The 22595-nt window shown below is 41.3% G+C and overlaps 1 protein-coding gene and 1 pseudogene across 10 annotated transcripts in view; both read left to right on the plus strand.

The window, feature by feature from the left end:
• The window catches only part of PTPRF (protein tyrosine phosphatase receptor type F), an 834986-nt gene that overhangs the window by 357714 nt on the left and 454677 nt on the right, over window positions 1-22595 (plus strand). For 8 of the 10 annotated variants that reach the window (XM_061632671.1, XM_061632670.1, XM_061632668.1 and 5 more), the window contains one exon: window positions 4607-4765. In XM_061632671.1, coding sequence (XP_061488655.1) covers window positions 4684-4765 — 82 coding nt within the window. In that variant the 5' untranslated portion in view covers window positions 4607-4683. The remainder of the gene's footprint in view (window positions 1-4606; window positions 4766-22595) is intronic. The other 2 variants (XM_061632677.1, XM_061632678.1) reach the window with 1 other exon arrangement.
• Window positions 16931-17050, plus strand: LOC133388131 (5S ribosomal RNA; annotated as a pseudogene).

Here is a 22595-nt window from a genome sequence, read left to right on the forward strand (position 1 = left end):
AAAAGGGACTCTGTATGTATACATTAAGGGACAGGTTTGATGTATATTATATACTTATAGCTGATCTGCGACAAATCGGAAGTCAACTATTTTATTTTCATTTTTTTGTTGATGTATTGTTATGTCTTTTTGACTTTGTTTTGTTTGTTTTTGGAAAAATTTGAATAAAAATTATTAAAAAAAAAAAAAGAGTCACTTATATAGCAAAATCTTTGGCAAGGCACAATAGCGATGGATAAATGATTAGTTGCTATCTTACATCAAATCATTGCTTCTCAACACAATACATGATTAATTGTCCTATAACAAGCTAAGCATCAAAATTGATTCTATGGATAAACCTATTTGCAAATACTTGCAATGATAACAATTTATAGCTATTATCTTTGAAGCATCACAGCATTTGATCTGAAGCATCATAGCCCTTGATTGATTCATCTATTTTAGTAAATTCAGAGTGAGAAGACAGTGCACTAATCAGGACTACTAACAAGCAGATCATCTTGACCTCGTAGAGCTATTCTCCTGGCAGCACATCAGACCACTCCCTGGCCACGTTAGCCCCCTTAGATGAAACTTAGAGCTGCTCTTCTTGGCAGCACAGTCAGACCACTTCCTGGCAAGGTAAGCTCGTTAGCCCCTCAGATAAGGACCAGGTGAGCTGTGAGCTCAGCTAACTGTACACACTGACCGTACTTTGACCATCTACCAAGCTGCCAAGAGGATGCTAAATCATTGCAAGTGCTGACAGATACCAAGGCTCAAAGGAGAGAGAAAATCATATACAAACTTCCATGCCTAAAGCAGCTTTATATTTGCCCTCATAATAACTTTATATTTGCCCACCAGCCTATACAAACCTGTACAACCAAGAAATCTAATTAAGCAGTTTATTCAAAAGGGGTATAGAAAACATAGTAAAGAGGAGAAACAATGAAATATGCACAATTCAAAATTAAAATAAAACACTACACCAGAATATTGGTCTAACTGGTCCTACACTAGGCAAAACTAACATGGCAGTCTTACTCTCCGTGATCACCTGGCTTTGGTAGCTTCTGGCATTGGCTGCAAGATGAGGGGTCAAGCAGGACAAAGAATGTTGGCCACAGTTCTGTTTTAAGGGCTCTTGACCCAGGTGGATTCTGTTTGTGGGAGGCTCTGTGGAGTCATTAGAATGAGCAGCACTACATAGCCAGGAAGGCAGCCATGGGCTAGAGGATGCAGTAAGCAAAGTGGCAAGGGCAGGGAGGTGTGGGCTGTTCAAGTGTTAATTACTGCCTGATTTACCCACTTTCCCTGCTAGATGACAATCCTACGTCACAGGCACTGGGTAATCCTAAAGTGGTAGACTGGGGTAGGACAGAGCCATGCTGCAGTCCTCACTATGTTTTTCAAACTGGCAGAAGTTAATAAGTATGTCCTTTCCCCTTGTGAAAGTGCCTTGCTCATGGCTTATTTCTGTTCAACTTCTCATTCAGCATCTCATCCTCGAAGCTCAAGCACAGTGACCCATTTCTTCAGTTGTTTGAGGAGATATCTCGCTCTTCCTTTTAGAGATTCACATGAGGGACAGCTTGTGTTCTGCAAGGGGATTTCTCATACTCTGAATTCAGAGTTCCCAAACTCTTTCTGCTTATCTCTTTCACAGCATAGCTTTTCTTTTGCTTCCATTTTTGTGAGATTATTTATTTATTGCTGCTGAGTTTATGGAGGAGGTACTTGATACCTCTCCAATCCAGTCTTACAATAATTTGCCATGTTAGCAAAATAGATGCCAGAATTTCAAACAAATTTGTGCACATTCATTTATTCCCTTTACTTTGCAGCTTCATAGTCAATAGAATCCTGCACCCTGTCAGTTAACAGAAATTATGCCCTTAGCGCAGCAATTTAGAAGAGTTGATTATGATAGAAATTCAGTTTTTAGTATTTTGCATTTTCAGTAATTCTGTAAAAGTCAGAAGTAGAATGGCACTTGTTTAACATCTCAAGTGTTTTTGAAACATATCATGTTCAGAACTAATCCATTCTTTACTTTTTAAAACAATTCGGATACAATAAGTATCAAAGTTAAGTGGTAAAATAGAAACATGATATAGCTGAATATTGCACACACATTTAAAATGGCCATGGTTCCAACAATAAAACTAGGTGGCTCAATCTTTTCTTCAATGCTGGGAAACCTGGGCTTTTAAATGTTTCTGTGGTGCTCACAATTGATGGTGCTAGATGTATACTTTGCCTTTTAAGCTTCAGTGCTTTTTATTCCAGTGCTTTTATTCCATAGGGTATAAATTGGCTTTCATTTCCATGAGTGACATGATGCCCCAGAGAGTAAGTGGGGTAGGCGGCCAATTTAAATAATAGGGATACTGATGTTGTTTCTAAATGCACAGGATTCACACAAGGTTGGAAGCATTTACTGTTGATTTTAGTTTTTTAATTTTGATTTGTCGGTTCTATCTCAAGGGCATAGTGCAAGTAACTGTTTCACATTTACTAAAAAAGAGAGATGGATTCTTCTCCTCAAAGGACTCACAATAGTAACTGTGTATAAAAAGGCTGGCAATGAAGAGAGAAAGAGTATTCAAATGCTATCTTTATATTATGGTAGATTTACTAGTGTCACAGTTTTCTGACACATCCCACTGATCTCCTAAAATGTGAAGAATTTTGGGTAAATGACAACATCCATTGGGCTTCTGAGATATACCAACTGCATAATTATTAAATAAAATGTGAGAGAAAAGTTCCGGCACTTCACTTACAATTTTCATGGCTTTGGGTAATCTCTTCAAGAATAGCTTGGAAGCTGAAGATTTCTTCCCCCATCCCTTGGTGTATGTGCGTATTGTATGTAGTACATATTGTATGTGGACAGTCTCCTTGTATTCAGCAGCAATGGAGGAGTAGCAAAAAAGGAATTTTCCTTTTGAGGACGGATATAGACTCTTATTCATCACTGATATGGAGAGGACAGATGAAGTAAGAATACTGTTCATTTAAGGGAACTGATTTCTCTTAACCAAGATGAGAGATTATTAGGGTTATCAGTATTGAGGCATTTTAATTAATTAATTACCTGACCTCTAAATGTTCTGCTAAATTTAAATACATTTGTATAGAGGTGCCTTTTGAGGAAGTTTTAGGTTGGATATAGTTTTTCTACTGTCCAAGAACTTATAATATACTGAACAAAAACTACATTTTATTGTAAGAAGAAAAAGCCTGTTTCTTTTAAAATCAAAGTGGAGATCTCAAATATAGAATATTTTCTGTTAAAGTAATGCATATATGCCAAAACGGCTTTACAAGATGAACAAGTTCAAATCTCATCAGTAATGTAAGTAGTTGAGATTGGAAAGATATATTGACATTTCAACTGACAATTTGGATTCTGTTGCCTGTGGTCATAGAAGTTTCACTCTGAAATGCTATTATCTGCTACCTTTGTTTATAAAGCCTCCTTTAAGTAAAAAAAAATAAAGCATAGCACAGGGAGGAGAGAATCAGCATGTCTGTGGGGTCTGTATGGTGGTGTGCTCTTTGATCTCCACTCCTCCAATTAATTGGTTAGAGGGTAAATTTTAATCTGCTGTTAAAACTTTAATCAATTTAACTTGGAGTTCAACTAAAAGCTTACATTCCTAGTGATGACAAACATAACAATGAATAATGTTTGAGAGAGCAGAACTACAAAGCACCATGTTAATAACTTGCCATTCATAATTTGTTTTTGGTAAACATAGCTGCTTTGATCCTGAAAGATAAATTAATTTATAAAATAAAAATAATAGTGGAGCTGAACTAGCTGGTAAGTATAGCACTCAGAGGGGGGTTAATCTTTCCCCTGTGCCATTTTTCTGATGCCATTTAGAATCCCCCAAAGTTACTTGTGCCACAGGTGACAACTTTAAAGTATTATATGGATAGCTGTAAATTTTCCCAAATGGGGCAAATAATAGGGCGGATTTTAGTTGGTAAAAGGGTTAACTTGCTGTCCTCAAGCGTCACATACCTAATCCAATTATTTGCCCCTTCTCCTTGCACTGTCGCTACTATTAATTTTCAAAAAACATCTAGCTGCATTCTTGGTAAACTGCTGATCAGATAACAAGCCTGCTGGTTGACCTTCCTCCAGGGACATTTCTAAAGTACCTTCTCTTCATGCATTTGAAGAAATGAATGTGTGTGAATTTATGGCATGTTACACTGTATATATGTATAGACTTTTCCTACATGGAAATTACATCTTTTTGAGGGAGCATCTCAACTTAATAAGTCCCTACAACTGGCATCTTACAAATTGTTTGTGGACTTTTGAAAGGCAATATGGTTGTGAAATGTAGCACTTGCCACAAACAAATGTGCTTCCATAGGAAGGAGACATGTGAAGTAAAATAATGTGACCTCCTTAGAGTTGGGAACACAGAGTCCAATAAATAAGCAATCCAGGTATCTGTTTTTAGTTCTAGCATGATATATACACTGATATGGAACAAGGTACCTGCTCATTTGGATAGGGAAAGTGTCTTCCTTTTCAAATGTATTTAGATTTGCTTGGGGTCTGATGACTTTTGTTTTTCTTTCTTTTGATTTTCAGGAATAAGTCTGCATCAGTGACACTGGATGTATTGACTGCTTGCCTTGGAGTAAAGGTGACTTTCTCCACTTTGGAATATGGTGCCATACTTCAGCATCCTAGTATTTGTTGTGCCAGCATTAGTTCTGTGCTGCTTGATCTCATCAGTGGAGGCAGACAGTAAGTAGCACTGAAATGGGAATGTTTATGACTCAGTAAGTTTTCAGCAGATTTGGGAAGGGCCTTTGGTCATCTAGTGTCAGTTTGTTTCCAAAATGTGTGATGCTTGCATAAATCACAAAATGATGGGAGTATAATGATCTATTACCAAAGTTCAGGTCATGTTAGATGAAAAGGAGGACAGTGCTTCATTTCTTACCACGTCTAAGATCCCTGTTTTTGTTTGAAAGCACACATCTGTTTTATTTTTATTTTTTTCTGTTTCTTTGTTGTCTTGTGCCCTGTCGTATCGACTTGAACATTAAAGAAATCTTCCCTGTGTTCTCTATGATTTTCATATAGTTCTGGCATATTCCTTCTAGCTATTTTATTCATAAGGTAAAGAGTAATAATCATTTTTGTCCCTTCTTACATGGAGAGTGTTCTTGGCCCTTTCTGTGTCTGTGTGTCACATACACTTAAAACCTGTTACGTTGGGAAGAACAGGAAGAGATAAATGTTTTTAAAGTAGGCTGACCACAATGGATCTCTATGATGGCATTTTCATATCTTGGTTTATTTTCTGCTACTTTCCTATTTAATCTTTAATGTCTGCTTTTCCGTTTGTATCCCAATTATATATTGCACAAATGTGTTCAGGGAATTAGTCACAAGCTAATTCAGAACCCAAAATATTTAAGTAAAGCTGTGATGGTAGCTTGGACATATTTGCTGAGGCAGCACTTGTGGTTTAAGTCTCTCTCTGTCTCTGCTGCAATCTGTTGTTACTGACATGGAAACATGAATAGTAGAATGGAGGTAAAATAGAGGGAGTGCTTTTTCTGAAATCTTTCCCCCATCCCCAATGAAATGTACCCCTCATGTTGAGCATGCTCTGGTTATTCCCTTCATTGTGAGAACAGAAAGTATTGACCTCATTCTGAATTGGTTATGGGGCGTTGTGATGCCATCCTCCTGATCTGAGATCAAGTTGTCAGTAAGATGATGGAAATACCCCAGAGCAGCTACTCAGAGGGACAACAAAACAGGTACAAAAACATGAAATAGTATTTCATGCTTAATGTTCATCTTGGGGCCATTCAGTGCATTCCCCATCCGAAGATGTGTGTAACGAGGGTGAGAGCTGTGGGTATGTGTCTGGTGCTTCAAAAATCGGATTAGCAAATGTTTATTCATGTACTTATACACTCTCTTATCCTGCATCCAAAGCAGGATTACAAAACACATCATGGTAAGACAGAGTAATACTTCCTCTTTCTCCCTGTATTAATCATGCATGTGGTCTCTTCTTCCTAGACAGCGAAATTTCTTTTGATTTTTCTCGTCCCATCTATAAGAATGTAAGTGTATGCTGCTGACTTGTTGCCTGAAGGGGAATGTAGGGAAAGACAGATTGAATGGGAGGGATAGTGTCCCTTCCTCTCCCCACTGTTGTGGAAAAATCACTCTGAGTTTAGAGGTTAAAAAGTCTTTATTAGCCAATGCATTGCGAAGAATCCATCGGGCCATCATAGCACTGAGGGATTCCTCAAGGAAAAGTTACCACCCATATTTATATACATTTAAAAGCAAAGCATTGTTCTCATGGGAAGTTACAGAGAGTGACAAAACATCACTTCTTATCTCCCTTCACTTTCCCTGGAGCTCCAGCAGTTTCCCTCCTTCCTCCTCCCTCCCTTGAGACTGCCTGTCTCTGTAAATAACAGTTTCTAAGAAGGGCATTGGAAGGGAGCTAGGGCCTAGTTTTTCCTTTGTTTTCCTAAGTTTCCTAAATTAACACAAGTTTTTATGCTGAACTTATATTTCTAAATCCACATCAGCAGCCTTAAGGACCAGTTGCCATTGGTCCTGATTTCTTCATGGTTTGAGGGGTTTTTTTGCCAGTAATTAGCACTGTTGCAATTGATGGAGTCATATCCTCTGTTCCAGAGTTACAGGTACAGGAATTTTATTTACATTGTTCCAGTTCTTAGTTCTCCCTGACCTGAAATGATTAACTTAGCTAATTTTATATTATTCTGTTATGCAGAACTAGAAATGAAGCAATGGAGGATCTAGGCTTCTTCCATTCAGGTGTGGGGGCACAGTAGGAGATTATAGCACCTTTGTGTTCTCTGATGCAAAACTAGCAATGCTCCCAGAGGCTTGTAAAATGGATTAGTTGGGGATCACAGTTGAAAGCTTTTGAATGCCAGTAATTAATACTTCCTCATAATGGTGTAATGTATTCATCTGTAGGCCTTCTCCAGTTTTCTTATGAAGGGCTGCTTCACAGGTAACATATTTGCTAGACGGTGATGCATCTCTGCATAGAAAAAGCATTTCTTATTGTATATGCACCACGATACACTTGTATGCTCTGTTTTCTGTGTAATAATCTACATGCCTTTTCTTATACAGAGATTATTTCCATGTAGGAAAAATATCCTGAGATGTGTTGAGGACATAGAAACCTAAGGCTTCTTCTTTGTTCTTGCACAGAATTTGCTTTCTGATTAGGAAGGCAGATTTTGTGGCATTGCAGCCTAGATGAGGCACACTTATTAACATAAGTTGTGCGGCATGTGATAGGTGGCTTGGTTCTTGATGTGTGACTCTAAATTCCAATTTTTCCCTTATCCATCCTTGCTGGTCCCCTTGATAACAAGGTGATACTGTTCAGAACAAATTGGTCTGAATCACTGCATTAGGGGGCAGAGTGGAAGTGCATCAGCTGCAATTGGCAGCACTGCTGAACATTGGCAATTTCATTTTTCCATGCTGCCTGTGTGACAGGCAGGAATCAAAGCAATCAAATGCCCAGTTAAGTGCTGACGCTACCTGAAGATGGAAATTGTGTGTTTTACAAAAAAGACAAATCCATTGAAACACCGTGCAGTTGTGGCTGTCTGTTTTCTGCAGAAACAGAATATGCTGGTGAATAGCAATACAAAATGGTTGCTCAAAAAGGGAAGTCTAAAAAAAGGGAGTGATTGACAACTAAATTTATTTATTTGGAGCCAGGCATTGGCTTTGTTTATGTGAAGGCTTAATTTGTATAAACATGACCCCACCTTCCAAATTGGCACATAGGCATTCGCTCTGCTGCTCTGAAATCACTGAGAAGTACCATAGGAATGTCAAGCCCAATTAATATCTGCTAAGTGTTTTGGATTCTTCTGTTGTAAGGCAATAGTGCAGAATAGAACTATAATTGACCTAAGTCCCTGGGCTTTGTGAGAGAATTACATCTAGCAATGGAACATAATTGATAATGCAGCAGGATATACATGGATCACTTGTGTTGTGTGTATCTGAAAGCAACTTTCCACAAAAGCACAGAACCTAGGATCTCCCACTCTCAAAAATCTGTTTTGTTGTCACTGCAGCAGATTTTGCTGCTGCTGCTGTAGCTTCTTGGTAATTAGGTAGCTGTGCACATAGTGAGACATTACAGGGTGAAATAAAACAGATTGTTAAGAGTGTCGTTTAGTGGGACTGGCACATGTAATAAATATGGACTCTTTGAGAGTTAAGTTTTCAAGGTAGTCTTGATATATCAGTATGTGACTCAGATATTTCAGAACAGAGGGGAGCTTGTTGAGTTCCGTACTGTAAAAACCCACTACAGTAAGCCAGATCGCTCAAACATCTTTGTTGAGGTGGCATAAAATTGCTAGTGAAAATAGAGGGTGAAGCCTTTACTGGTACATGTCTGATATGCTCTTTTTTAATTTACACATGCTAATTTGACAGAACACTTACATATTTTCCTTTGCAGAGCACAGGAAAAAATATTAAATTTCCTCTGATCTGACTGTTTCTGTCAGGGTGACCCTAATTCCATTACAGCATTTTGGAAGCAATTCAGGATGATTGTTCTACACTATCTCCCTTAGCTTCTTTATGTTTGTCTTTTACGTGCCCTCTCTGCTTCCCCTTCTGTCAGCTCTTGACTGTGCAAGGGAAAATAGCTTTGCAGATTTCATTTAATGTTCATTTCAATTGTCAAGGAAAAGATGTTCTTTCCAGGCTTCTGGAATATATTGCTTACTAAAACCCCAAACACTGCAAATCTTTTTCTGAAAACTAGGAACTGAAAATCAATTCTTTCAGCAGAGGCCATCGAGGCTGTTGTGCATTTCCCTCTTTATTAGGCTTTGTGTTTGAGATTTTGGGCAAGGCTGGGGGCAGGTCTGGGTGACCCACCAGAGTTTCAGATAATCTCAAACACAGTTTCAAAGCCCTTGAAGAAAAAAGCTACATCAGCAATGACCTGGCATGATGGAGGAGCAAAAGTGGAGTTTACATAAATGGAGGTGTGAACTAACATAGGATATGCTCAATTACCTGCACTTGATTTCTTGACATTTGGGAGGAATGGTGTTTCTTTGGAGAAAGAGCATGTATGATGCTTAAGTAAAGAGAACAGTCTTGTCACTTGGCATTTGCACTGCAGAATCTGAGGCTTATATGAATCAAAATTTATATCCTGCCCTTCTTCTCAAAGGAGGTTTGGAGTTACCTCTGTCTTTTGTGCTTCTTATTCACAGCCAGGCTTACCAGCTTGTCATTCCTGTACTCTCTCTTCCTGCTCTTTCCAATACCCTGTGCTTCACAGTTGCGTGCCTGGCAATGGCCATATGAAATTATGGACTTTCTGAGAAGCATTTCTTGTTAGTGGCTTCTGCCTGAGGGTCAATTCTTGTTTTTAACTGTCAGAATTAATAGACATCTTCAAATTTTGGAGTTTTGTCCAACCTTCATGCAGATATGGCAACAAAATTACACTGGCTGACCTTGAAGTATATTTGTACCCCAATGAGATTCCAATGGAAGGATGAGGTAACTTTGTCCCCCAGAGAACATTTTTGTCTGTGTTGTCAGCACAAATATGCTTGACAATATCAAATACCTTGAGCCAAAAAACACTTATTCAGAGGAGGTAGAATTTTTTGAGCAGTTTACATTGGTCCCTTCTCCAGGAATACTCAGTAAAACAACACAATTTCTGGGGTATTTTTGGACTCCAGTGATTTTTTGTTTTGTTTTGTTTCCAGAAGGAAAACTGTAAGTGATAACTGGCTGAAATTCAGGGATGTTGTACAGAATAAAATTTGTGACAATGTCGTAGGACACCTCTATAAATCTGATTATGTGTAAATGACATAATTAAAAGTGCACCTGGGGTCCAAATGGATCCCAGAAGTTTCATCTCTGGGAAAAACAAGGAACAATCACTATTGCTTGGATGTTCTGTTCCTTAAACACATCACTCATCTTATTTCTTTGGTTCATCTGTGCCTCTTGGTGCTTGGTATATTTATTGATTACATTTATCTTCCACCTTCCCTCCAAGGAGCTTAAAGTGGTTCACGTTGTTCTGCTCCCATTCCAGTTTAGCCTTCCAACAACCCTGTGAGATAGATTGGGCTGAAAGACTCTGATTGGCCCAAGGTCATCCAGCAAACTTCATAGCTGAGTGGGGATTTGAACCCTGGTCTCCCAGGTCCTAGTTCAATACTAACCACTACACCATGCTGCTTGATGATGACTCTACACCTGGGAAGTCCCAGGAATGACCATTTTAGGTTAGCTTTGAGAGAGAGAGAGAGAGAGAGAGAGAGACTCATCCTTGACCTCTCTGTATTCTTCATCTTCCAGAATTGTTTTCATGACTGAGGTTAGTTTTAATAAGATGGAACTTGCTTACTAATGTATCTAAATTGCAGGTTATTAAGTGCGGCTATCAACAATATGTTCCAGTAGCTTAAGCTTCTTCAAAGTAAAGGATTTAAGCAATCACACTGAATAACTTGTAAAGCAAACTAACATGTACAAACAAGGTAGTCTGGAGTCTTTGTAATTTGCAAGGCCAGCCCATGGCATTTTGCTATCTGAGGTGAAGTACAAGATGGCAACCCCACCACCTATTCCACTTATGTAACCTGACCAGACTGACAGTTGAATCTTAACTTCAACACTGATAATAATAATAATAATAATAATAATAATAATAATAATAATAATAATAATAATAATAAATTTTATTTCTAAGTCGCCTATCTGGCCATATGAAACGGCCACTCTAGGCGACGTACAAAAAAATAAAATAACATATAAATACAAATGAACAGCAACTCTACATAATCAAAACCCACCCACATCTTTACAGAATAAAACGAGATTACCCAAAAGTCCCATAGGCCCACTGAAACAGCCAGGTTTTCAATTCTCGGTGGAAACCTGCCAGGGAGGAGGCATGGCGGATGTCATAGGGCAGAGAATTCCAGAGGGTGGGGGCCACAATTGAAAATGCCCTCTCTCTGGTCCGCACCAGCCTAGCTGTTTTAACTGGCGGGACCGAGAGAAGGTCTTGTGAGGCTGATCTCGTCAGGCAGCATATTTGATGATGCTGGAGGCGCTCCTTTAGATAAACTGGACCGAAACCGTGTAGGGCTTTAAAGGTTAATACCAACACCTTGAATTGGGCTCGGTAAACAACTGGTAACCAGTGCAGATCTTCTAGCACTGGAGTGATCACGGCGGCGGCTGTTCTTAATCAAACGTGCCGCCGCATTCTGAACCAGCTGTAGTTTCCGGACCGTCTTCAGGGGTAACCCAACGTAGAGCGCATTACAGTAGTCTAAGCGAGAGGAGACCAGGGCATGTACCACCCGTGGGAGCAGATGGACAGGAAGGTAGGGTCGCAGCCTCTGTATTAGATGTAATTGATACCAAGCTGCCCGGCTCGCTGCCAAAACCTGAGCCTCCATGGACAGCTGGGAGTCAAGAATGACCCCGAGGCTGCGAACCTGGTCCTTCAGGGGCAATCTTACCCCATTCAACACCAGGTCAATATCTCCCAACCTTCTCTTGTCTCCCACAAGCAGCACCTCGGTCTTGTCAGGGTTCAGTTTCAGCCTATTGCCTCCCATCCATTCACTTACGGACTCCAGGCACTTGGAAATGGTATCCACAGCCAACTCTGGTGAGGACTTGAGAGGCCAAGGGTCTGAAACCTCATCTCCCAATGCCACCCGTTGGTGCCTGTCCGAGAGATAGGAACGGAACCACCGTAAAACAGTGCCCCCTATTCCCATCCCCTCCAGGCGATCCAAGAGGATACCGTGGTCAACGGTATCGAAAGCCGCTGAGAGATCCAGGAGGACGAGGAATGCATGTTCTCCCCTATCCAACGCCCTCCTCAAATCATCCACCAGAGCGACCAAGGGTGTTTTAGTTCCATGTCCAGTCCTGAAGCCCGATTGGAATGGATCTAAATAATCTGCTTCATCCAAGTGTGTCTGTAACTGTGTGGCCACCACTCGCTCAATCACCTTGCCGAAAAATTGTAGATTAGAGACTGGGCGAAAGTTGTTCAACTCTTGGGGATCTTGGGGATCTTGGGGATCTTGGGGATGGCTTTGTTCACTAGACCTGATGGCAGTGGGCTAGCTTAGAAAGTTCAGGACGATCCCTGCCCCAGGTAGCTGCTGCTTCTGTCTCCCTCTGTCTAATAGTAGTAGTGTACTTCCTCTGCAGTAGTGTAGTGGTGAATTCAGAAGTGCAGGGTCTCTTCATGTTCGTCTCAGCCATGCCCCTCCCTCCCCTTTTTGCTACTGGGTTGAGAAAAGGGTCCTTGCTAATACCTTCTCCCACAACAACAGATGTCCCTAGGAGCCAATAAGCGTGAAAGGGGAGAATGTTAGCTACTGCATAGAGTCTTCTCAGTGGCTGACTCCCCTCCTTTCCATCTGACTGGCTCCAATCAGAAGGAAAGGATAAGGAATAATGTTAGAAGACTCTTCTCAGTGGCTAACACACTCTCCTTTCATGCTGATTGGCTCGTAGGATGCTGGAGACATCTGCTCCCCAAAAAGTAAGGGGGTCTAAGACCCCCTGAGATCCTGGATGACTACACCCCTGTGCCTCTGGCAGCTTAATAAGATAATAAATACATATGTATGTAGGCTACTCTATCTGGTGTCCTCTCATGACGTATATAATATTTACATGCTATAACTTTACTCATAAGAATCCTCTTCCAGCTTGTTCTGTGATGTATTTTATTTATAGATTGTTTTAAAGGCATGGCACAAGAGCCAGACTGTAGAGGATTGCAGAATGCCTCAGGTATCTGTCAAGAACAAATGTAACCCTAATGGGGTCAGAAGTCACAGTTAGTATCAAATCCCTTTATCCACAGATGATCACAACAGCTTTACTGGGGCCATTTAACCTCCTAGCCTGTTCCCAAAGGAAAAACATTCTTGATTGTCATATGCATTCAGCTGACAAAGGTTTAATGAGACCTTAAGTGTGAAGAAGCATCAGTCTTGACTGATAAGAATTTATTCATATCTTCTGTTATTATTTATATGTAGTATTATCAGGATACATGGCATTTCACAGAATAACATCAGTAAAAGACTGGTCCCTGGCCTAAGGACCTTAATGTTTGAATTTAGGAGCTGGGGGAGGGAAGGCAGAGAAGGGAGAGGTAAGGAGCTAAGGACTGAAAGTGAGCAAATGCAGTTACCTTGAACTTAATGTCTGTGTGTGTATGTTTAAATATTTTCTTCTTACCGCTATTCCTGTGAAAATTGCAACATGGGGCACTAAGTTGCTGCTCTTGGTCTGTTTCAGACTGCACAGCTTTTACTTATGACATGTTAATACAATGAACCTGGAAAAAGTAGTTATCCTACAATATACAGATGGCCTGTTGGTACAAAATAATTCTTTGCATCCTATATCCTGATACAGAAGGAAGCCCCATTTTAGTAGGTCATATTATTTAGTAACTTCTAGAGGGATAGCTGTGTTTGTCTTTTGCAGCAAAAAGTACAAAGAGTCTTGTAGCACCTTAAGGCTAACAAAATTGAAATAGAACATAACCTCCAATTTGAAACACAAAAGGCTGTCTTCACCATCGTATGACATTGACCAATAAAAAGACTTTGAAATTAATTTAAAAAATTGACATAGATTTCTAGGATGAATAATGAGGGAAATAAAATTTTCTAGATTAGATTCTCTGTAGAAACATTAGTAACACAGGAAAGAAGCAAAGTAAGAAGAACACCAACAAACATACACAAATATAATTCTCTATCTTTGGAGATGGCAGGTATTGCTGCCAGCACTCACCATATGCTCAGAGGCACATGTTCCCAAATTCTTGCAAGCTACACAGCAAGTGGATTGGACTGTGAAAGACCAATGTGTTTGCATTCTGACAAATTTGTAGGGCAGTCCAATATCTCAGAGAGGAGGTCAGGTCTCCTGCTCCCCTGGTGCATTCACTATAGCTGCCCAATTTCCCTGCGTTTTAAAGTTTGATAGAAAGAGCTGTGGGCTATAGGTACGTTCTTAAACCGCAAGGTTTTTTGCCTATTAGTGAATTTTCCCGCTTTTTAATCCGGGGGGTAAGAAATGGGATCCTGTCCAAGTTTGCTGAGAATGGATTGATCATTTGCATGCTTATTGAGTTCAGTGGGATTTACTCCCCTGCAATCATGCTTAGGATAGGTGAAACTGACCACAGGGGATGAGGGAAGGAAACACAGAGGGGAGGACTGGGAGGGGAGAAGGACAGGTTAGATCATTTGCATGTTTATTGAATTCAGTGTGATCTACTCCCATGCAATCATGCTTAGGATAGGTAAAACTGACCGGGGGGGGAAGGGAGGGAGGGCTGGAGTGGGCAGGGGTGGAGGAAGAAGGAAGAGGGGAGGGGAGGAGGAAGGTAGAGGGGAAGGAGGGAAAAGAGTAGGTCTGATCATTTGCATGAGTTCAGCGGGATTTACTCCTATGCAGTCTTGGTTAGGATAGGAAAAACTGAGGGAACTGGGGGAGGAGGAGGGGAATGGGGAAGGACCGTATTGGAGGGGGCAAAGAAGGGGGAGAGGAGGGCAGGTTTGATCATTTGCAGTCTTATAGAGTTCAATGGTATTTACTTCTGTGCAGTCATGCTTAAGATAGGTAAAACTGACCATGGGGAGGAGGAAGGGGTGGAGGGGAAAGGAGAAGGAGGGGATTGGAAGGGGGTGGGGATGAGGAGGGAGGGGCAAAGGAAGGGGGAGGGAAGAGGCTAGAGGGAGGGAATAGGAGGGAGGAGAAGGGAGGATGGGTTTGATTGTTTGCATACTTTTTGAGTGCAGTGGGATTTATTTCTGTGCAATCATGTTTGAAAATGGAAATGGACTGCCTTCAAGTCAATCCTGACTTATGTTGACCCTATGAATAGGGTTTTCATGGTAAACGGTATTCAGAGGTGGTTTTACCATTGCCTTCCTCTGAGGCTGAGAGGCAGTGACTGGCCCAAGGTCGCCCAGTGAGCTTCATAGCTGTGTGGGGATTCGAACCCTGGTCTCCTAGGTCATAGTCCAACATTGACCTGGGGGAGGGGGAGGGGGAGGAGATTGGGTGGGTGGGTACTGGGCAGAAGGGGATCCCCTTTATTTATTTATTATTTGATTTATATCCCGCCCTTCCTCCCAGCAGCAGCCCAGGGCAGCAAACAGAAATGATAAAAACACTTTAAAACATCATAAAAAGACCTTAAAATACATTAAAACAAAACAACGTTAAAAACATTTTTAAAAAAGCTTTAAAAACATATTTTTTTTTAAAAAAAGGTTAAAAACATTATTAAAGAAAACATATTAAAAGCAATTCTAACACAGACGCAGACTGGGATAGGTCTCAACTTAAAAGGCTTGTTAAAAGAGGAAAAGTCTTCAAAAGGTGCTAAAAAGATAGCAGAGAGTAAAAGGAAAACATTGTGAACAGTATCGTTGCTTTTCAGGGTCCCCCCCCCACCTTTTTATTCTACAGCAGACACATGTAGCCTCCCACCCAAATTTCAACCAAAGCTGTCCCTGGCCACATCCACACCAGGTCTTTATTTCACTTTGGACAGTCATGGCTTCTCTCAAAGAATCCTGGGAAGTGTAGTTAGTGAAGGGTGCTGAGAGTTGCTAGGAGACGCCCTGTTCTCCTCACAGACCTTCAGTCAGTGGCTGACTGTTAAACCAGTCTGGCCACTGGAGCTCTGTCAGCGGAATAGCAGTCTCCTCTCAGCTCCCTTCACAAACTACACTTCCCAGGATTCTTTGAGGGAAGCCATGATTGTCTCAAGTGAAATCAAGTCTGGTGTGGGTGTGGCCCCCTGATTAGCCAAGCCCAGCAGCTGTGAGGCTTTTAGAACACTGGCAGTTGGTTCTTACTGAGCATGCCCCTCGTTATCACAGGCTTCCAGCCAAAATTTCTTAAATTAATTAGAAATCAGCCAGGCATTTCTTTAACTTTTAAACTGCAGAAGATGAAGGTCAGAGTATGGGGCAAGGTCAGTATTAGGATTACAAGTACTCTGTGAACATGGCTGATTTTTAATGAATTTCAACAGATTATGAGAACTCTCAGAGAAAAAAGTCCAAAAGGGCTCTGAGGTTTTTTTCTCTCTTCTTAGACTTTGAACTCTCGATTCTCTCTGAATGCTTTGTGTATCACCATGAAAATTGACAGGGTTGTTAAGCAAGCGTTTCTGAATTCAGGATTATAAGTTTTGTAAGGTCTTGTTTTGAAGTGAGTTTATGGGAAGCATCAGAATGGCATGCAGGTATTTTCAATTTAACATTGCGGAATGTGAAAAATCCACACTGGCTATAGTATACAGCCACTCTTGTGGCTGTATAATTATGGTATAAGCTTTTATGCAGTACTGTATGCAATACTGGAGGCATTCAAGAGGCAGCTGGACATCCATCTGTTGGGAATGCTTTGATTTGGATTCCTGCACTGAGCAGGGGGTTGGACTTGATGGCCTTATAGGCCCCTTCCAACTCTATTATTCTGTTCTATGATTCAATGTGAAACCGCTGAATTACAGTACATCAAGAGGTTCAGTGCTTTTGCTTGTGGACTGAGCATTTTCAAAGGATTTTTTTAGCACGCTATATGTGTTAATAAGCTTCCCAGCACCAGGATGTTTAAGAACTATATTGTGAATGACCATTTTTCTGCATCCTGTTTCCCTCTGACCTCGTTGTTTACAATCCTTCCTCCCTCAACCTATGTGTGTATGTATACCTGTAACTCAGGATAATAATGCATGCATCTGATGAAGTGGACTGTAGCCCACAAAATCTTAAGACACAATTTATTTGTTAGTCTTTAAAGTGCTACAGGCCATACTACCCTGAACATGGCCGATCTTGTCTGATCTCAGAAGTGAAACAGGGTCAGGTCTGGTTAGTACTTGGATGGGAGACCTCCTGGGAATACCAGGTGCTGTAGGCTTAGAGGAAGGCAATGGTAAACCACCTCTGAATACCTCTTACCATGACAACCCTATGAATATATCCAAAAAGATTCATAGGGTTGTTATAAGTCGTAATCAACTTGAAGGCATATAACAACAACAAAAAAGTGTTACAAGATTCTTTGCTCATATTATTTTGTGACATCCAGGCAGAGCTTGGAAAAGTTACTTTTTTGAACTACAACTCCCATCAGCCCAATCCAGTGGCCATGCTGGCTGGGGCTGATGGGAGTTGTAGTTCAAAAAAGTAACTTTTCCAAGCTCTGCATCCAGGATATATGTTTTGTGTATCTCACTGATTGTGTTGGCTAGATTCACATAATATCCAGAATTGATTTATTAATAGTGATTGAGAAAAATAATATTTCATGCATTGTTTTTAATAGATTGTGTTGCTGTTTACATTGGAAAACTATTGTCTGTTTTCCTGGGTAAGCTTGTCTCAGGGATTTGCATGTGTTAATTACTGATGTGCCTATGCATCACATGAAAATTCTGCATATTGTAATTAATATTTGCTCAGATATTCATAGTTTGGACAGCGAGATCAAGGAGAAGTCAATCTTCTATAATCTTTGAGTTCCTAGATATAACACTAATAAATGGTTGACTGTGGGGATTGAAGAATGTTTCCAGTAGTTGTATGTTAGTCTCAGTTTTACTCATTATGCCTTCTGCTTTTTGGTCAGATTCCTATTTATTTGTCAGTATTCTGGACTGCTACTGGTCTTAGAGAACAAAGTATATTTTAAAAGCAGACTTTGAATAATCATATTCCTTAGAATTGGATCAACAAGATTGTTTCAATTTGATCTAGATAACATGATGAACTTTTCTGGCTCGTCAGTGCTCCCCCATATAATATACCTTATCCAAATGAAATCAGTGAGTCCAGTCAGTTACATATACATACATAATACATTAGATATTAGCAAGTATTCAGTCAGATTGCAAACGTGAATTTTTATGAGCAATTGAATTACATATACAGTAGCTGCCCCCCACCCCAAGGGTTTTGGACAAGGCAGAAGGGGGAGGCATTTTCTCCTTTTTTCCTGCACCAGCTTTGAGCTAGTTTTGGAATCAGCAGATCCATCACTGGCCCTGTTTTGCCCCATAACACCCCATTTTGGATCCTTAGGATAGTACTGCCCGTGGGAACACCACCGGCAATAGCGCACATGCCACCACGCTTTTGGTGCATGCATTCAGGACCACCGCAGCAGCAGAGCCCCACCTACCACCACCAGTGGAGAGCAATCTCTGCCTCATCCTAATCTCCAGCAACACAGATCAGGGATTAGGATTGCTCTGTATCTCGATTTTAGTAAAACATTTGATACTGATCTAATTAAACACAGTTTCACATTGGAAATTGCTATCTAAAATTGAAATAATTGGTATCAACAGAGGAACTGCAGGAATGTATTCTGACAGTGCTAACCATATATTAGCTGCTTAGTGGCATCTTTAACTATGAATAGGGCAGTAATGTGTGGTATTTTGATTATGTGGTAAGCCCAATTCCATGTGTAGCTGCTCAGAAGTATGAGGAATTGGGGTGTGTGGCCATAGTCTGCAGGGATTAACTGTATAATAGCCAATCATCTAAATCTATTATAAAACAACACAGCATGATGTTAAAAATAAAATTTTAAGCTGGTGGAAAACATATAGTGGAATTTCTCAAGATCAGAGGTGTGCTGTTAGATCATAGGGTTGCCATAAGTTGGAATCGACTTGAAGGCAGTCCATTTCCATTTTCATATATATATTTCCTTTGGCCAGTTGAAGTAGCTACTAGCTAATAGCATTGTGCAGTGGATTCAGCCTAGGCCCAAGCCAAATCAGGCCCATTTGGATGTTTTTGGGCCTTGGCCAACTTGGGTTCTGGCAACCACAGATCGTTACAGGTCAGATACAGTGACTCAGAGCAACATGGAGTTGTTGGGGTGGGGCATCAAACAGGAAGAAAAGGCAGGTGCAGTTCTCCTTCCTGCCTGATCAACGAAGGCAGTGATCCTCTGGAGGTATGGGTGCTGTTTTGCAAACAGCATTGTGCAGGATTGCTCCCTCCTTTCATGAGCTGAGTGAATGATCCTGGGGAGTGCTGGTTTGCAAGGATTGACCCTGCTCTTGGTCGGGAGGGAGGAAGGAGATGCAATATTTCCTTCCTCCTCTCGACTCCCCTCCACATGTTTAGTTAGGGTTTTTTAAAACCCTAATTAAACATGAGCCCCACCCCAGAACCTATTCGAAATGGCTCTGAGTTGGGATGGGTGATCCCTGGGTTGGCCCACGGTGGGTTGGCCTGATGCCCCCTCTCCAGATTGGAGCTTTGGGGCAGACTGTGTTCAGTGTACAGCCCTACTAGCTACAGCATGATGACCAGTGCAGTGAGTTAAATTAGTAGAACACTGACATTGCTAATGCCCAGCTCAGTTTATAGCTCTTTGCTGATAGAAGCATAAAGATCTCCTCCTGAACCCTCTTGGGGAAACTACAGTCTAAGGCTTTTGATCAAATTTAGTGTAATCTGTGTATTAAGAGCAAATATTAAGATTTTATGCTAATAACATCACTGGGAAGCAGGCAGTATGATATTTATACAATATTCCGTAGCTTTAATGCCCTGAAAATGTGAGAAAAACGAGTTACAAGTTAAATTAATAATACATTACTGAAAAAAGACAAAATTGATGCTGCTGAAGAATGTGTGTATATTAAACATTGCTGACATGCTGACTGCCATACCTAGCACCAGAGAGTCTAGTATTCTTGAAATCTGATCTTCAAAAAGCCCTAAACGTTATCACACCTGTCTTTTCATTTACCAATAATTTGTAGTCAGCATTATCATACCTTACACTGATTTTTTTCAAAATATTTAAAGATGGCTTTTCAGTTCCAGATGGCATGTCACAATTTATGATTTCTATTCTCAGTAAGTTTGTCTAATTAAGAGAAAAAGCATTTCACCTCAATTTTATTACAGTCAGCAGAGTTATATGGGAAAGCAAGATCTAGGGCAGTGGTTCTCAACTGGAGGGTCGGGAAGTCATCCCAGAGTGGTTGCAAAGAGCCAAGGGAATAATTATTTATTAATTAAAAATTAATTAATGGCTGGTCTGTTCACCACCAACTTGCAAGTCTGCACTGCGTGTGCACGCAGCTGCTTCCCCTTCCCCTTCCTTCCTTCCAGCTGGCATAGTCAGGTCCTGCCACACCAAGAGCTCAGTAGCACAGCACTTGAGTGAGTGCATCAAGAGAAGGGGCTAGCTGGGCTTATTTCTGCTCCAGCGCCTCCCCATCAGCAGCAGTGGGGGAAGATCGATTGAACTGATTGGCTCTGAGTGTAGAGACAGAGGGACCCGGAGGTGGGGTGCCTGCCAAAAAAGCAGGACAGAGTCCCGAAGCGTCCCCCCACAAAATGCACACCTGCGCACTCATTAAAATTCATTGTATAGTTAATTTATAGTACAATATATACATGTCTACTCAGAAGCAAGTCTCTTCATATTTAATGAAACTTCTAGGCAAATCAAATTGCAGTCATCAGACTAGACTAAGATTCTTTTTGGCGGAGGGGGACATGGGTCTTTGTAGTACAAAGATGCATCATTCTGGTTAAAGCAAGTAAACATTTATGTCTATAAGGAAGGAAGTCCTATAGAATTCAGTGGAGCATCAGCCATAAGAGGTAGGCTAGGCCGAGAATTAGTGGCTGACCCCAAGCAGTAAGTGAGGAAAAAAAGAAAATGGATACAAGTAAGTGTTTAAAAAGTGAAATTGCACATGCTCAGTGTATTTTTGTTGCTATCGAGTATGGTTTTTATACAGTTGTATATTTCATTTTAAATACATTTTAAAATATTTTAAAATACGTTACGTTGCCAAAATTTTGTTGTTTTTACTCTTAGCTTGAGGTCTTTGCATGGTTTAGCATTGGCATTGAAGGAGAGCAGGGCTCTTGCACCGTTAACAGCGGTGTGGCAGACATAAATTAATCAGAAATTAAATTAAGCCTTGTATGGAAATACAATTATGGAGAAAACTTCACTTGTTGACACTTTGCCTGTTAGACATATTCTTATTGTCATATGGAGCTTCCTGAGCAGAGTGCTAAACGGAGGCATAATTGTATACAGGTGGAACACTTAAATAAATGTAAATGTACTGCCTTCAAGTCGATTCTGACATATGGCAACCCTATGAATAGGGTTTTCATGAGGCTGAGAGGCAGTGACTGGCCCAAGGTCACCCAGTGAGCTTCATGGCTATGTGGGGATTCAAACCCTGGTCCCAGGTCGTAATCCACCACCTTAAACCACTACACCACACTGGCTCTGGAACACTTAAAACCAGAGTCTAAATGCCCTGGCATCAACTGGGGGGCATAACTAATACCGTGAAAGACAGAAACAAAATTCAAAGGGATCTTGATAGGCTGGAGCATTGGGCTAAAAACAACAGAATGAAATTCAACAGGGATAAATGCAAAGTTCTACACTTAGGAAAAAGAAACCAAATGCACAGTTATAAGATGGGGGATAATTGGCTCAGCAGTACGACATGTGAGAAGGATCTTGGAATTGTCGTTGATCACAAGTGGAATATGACCCAACAGTGTGATGTGGCTGCAAAAAAGGCAAATGCTATTTTAGGCTGCATTAACAGAAGTATAGTTTCCAAATTGCGTGAAGTACTAGTTTGCTAGATAGTGCTGGAGGACATTCTTCAGTAGGGATGACTCCTCCTACCGGTCGTGACAGGCAGGGTCTCTAAGCTTCTTTGTAACCTCTCCTGGGGGAGGAGTCGTCCCTCTCCTCAGACCGGCCCTGCCTGCGGTCAGTGAAGGTCTGGAGTTTAATCTCTCCTCTCTAGCTAGAGCTTCTTTCTTTTGTTTTTGGTTTCTATTCTCTTAGTGTCTTTTATTGTTCAAATCTTCTCCTTATGTTTGTTTTATTTATCCTGCCTGTACCTTCCCCCTCTCCTACCTTCACTCCGTGGGTTGGGGGTTTGTGAGGCCAGGTCGAGCCCGGCTGGGTTCGCAGCCATCGACGAAGGAGGCCAAAGACGGGCGGAGTGCGGCTAGCTGCATCATAACAACAAAAGCAGCAGCCGCACGCACGGGAGTTTCTCGCCCGCTCCGCAGAGCCGCGTTTCCGCAACCCTCGCATTCAGCGGGCTCGCGGCTCCTGGCTCCCCCCCTTTCCCTTCTACCCTTCGCCAAGGGCTCGCCTCATTGAGGGAGGAAGCCTCAGCAGGGGGTTGAGTGGCGCCCGCTACGCGGCTCGCCTGCAAACTGACTTCCCGTGCAATTTCCTCAACGTCAGGGAGTCAGCACCACCATATTATGGCCTCGCCCGCTGCCTTCCCGCCAAGAGCCCTGCTTCGTGGGAGAGGCAAGGGACCTAGAGCACTCACAACAATCAGTCCTTTCTCTGTCCCAGAGCGTAGAAAGCGGGGGTATGAATCTCCTAGATGAAGGTATGGATATTTCCCCCACACACACACTCTCAA

Source organism: Rhineura floridana, chromosome 6 (genome assembly GCF_030035675.1).
Source record: "Rhineura floridana isolate rRhiFlo1 chromosome 6, rRhiFlo1.hap2, whole genome shotgun sequence".
NCBI classification, from domain to species: domain Eukaryota; kingdom Metazoa; phylum Chordata; class Lepidosauria; order Squamata; family Rhineuridae; genus Rhineura; species Rhineura floridana.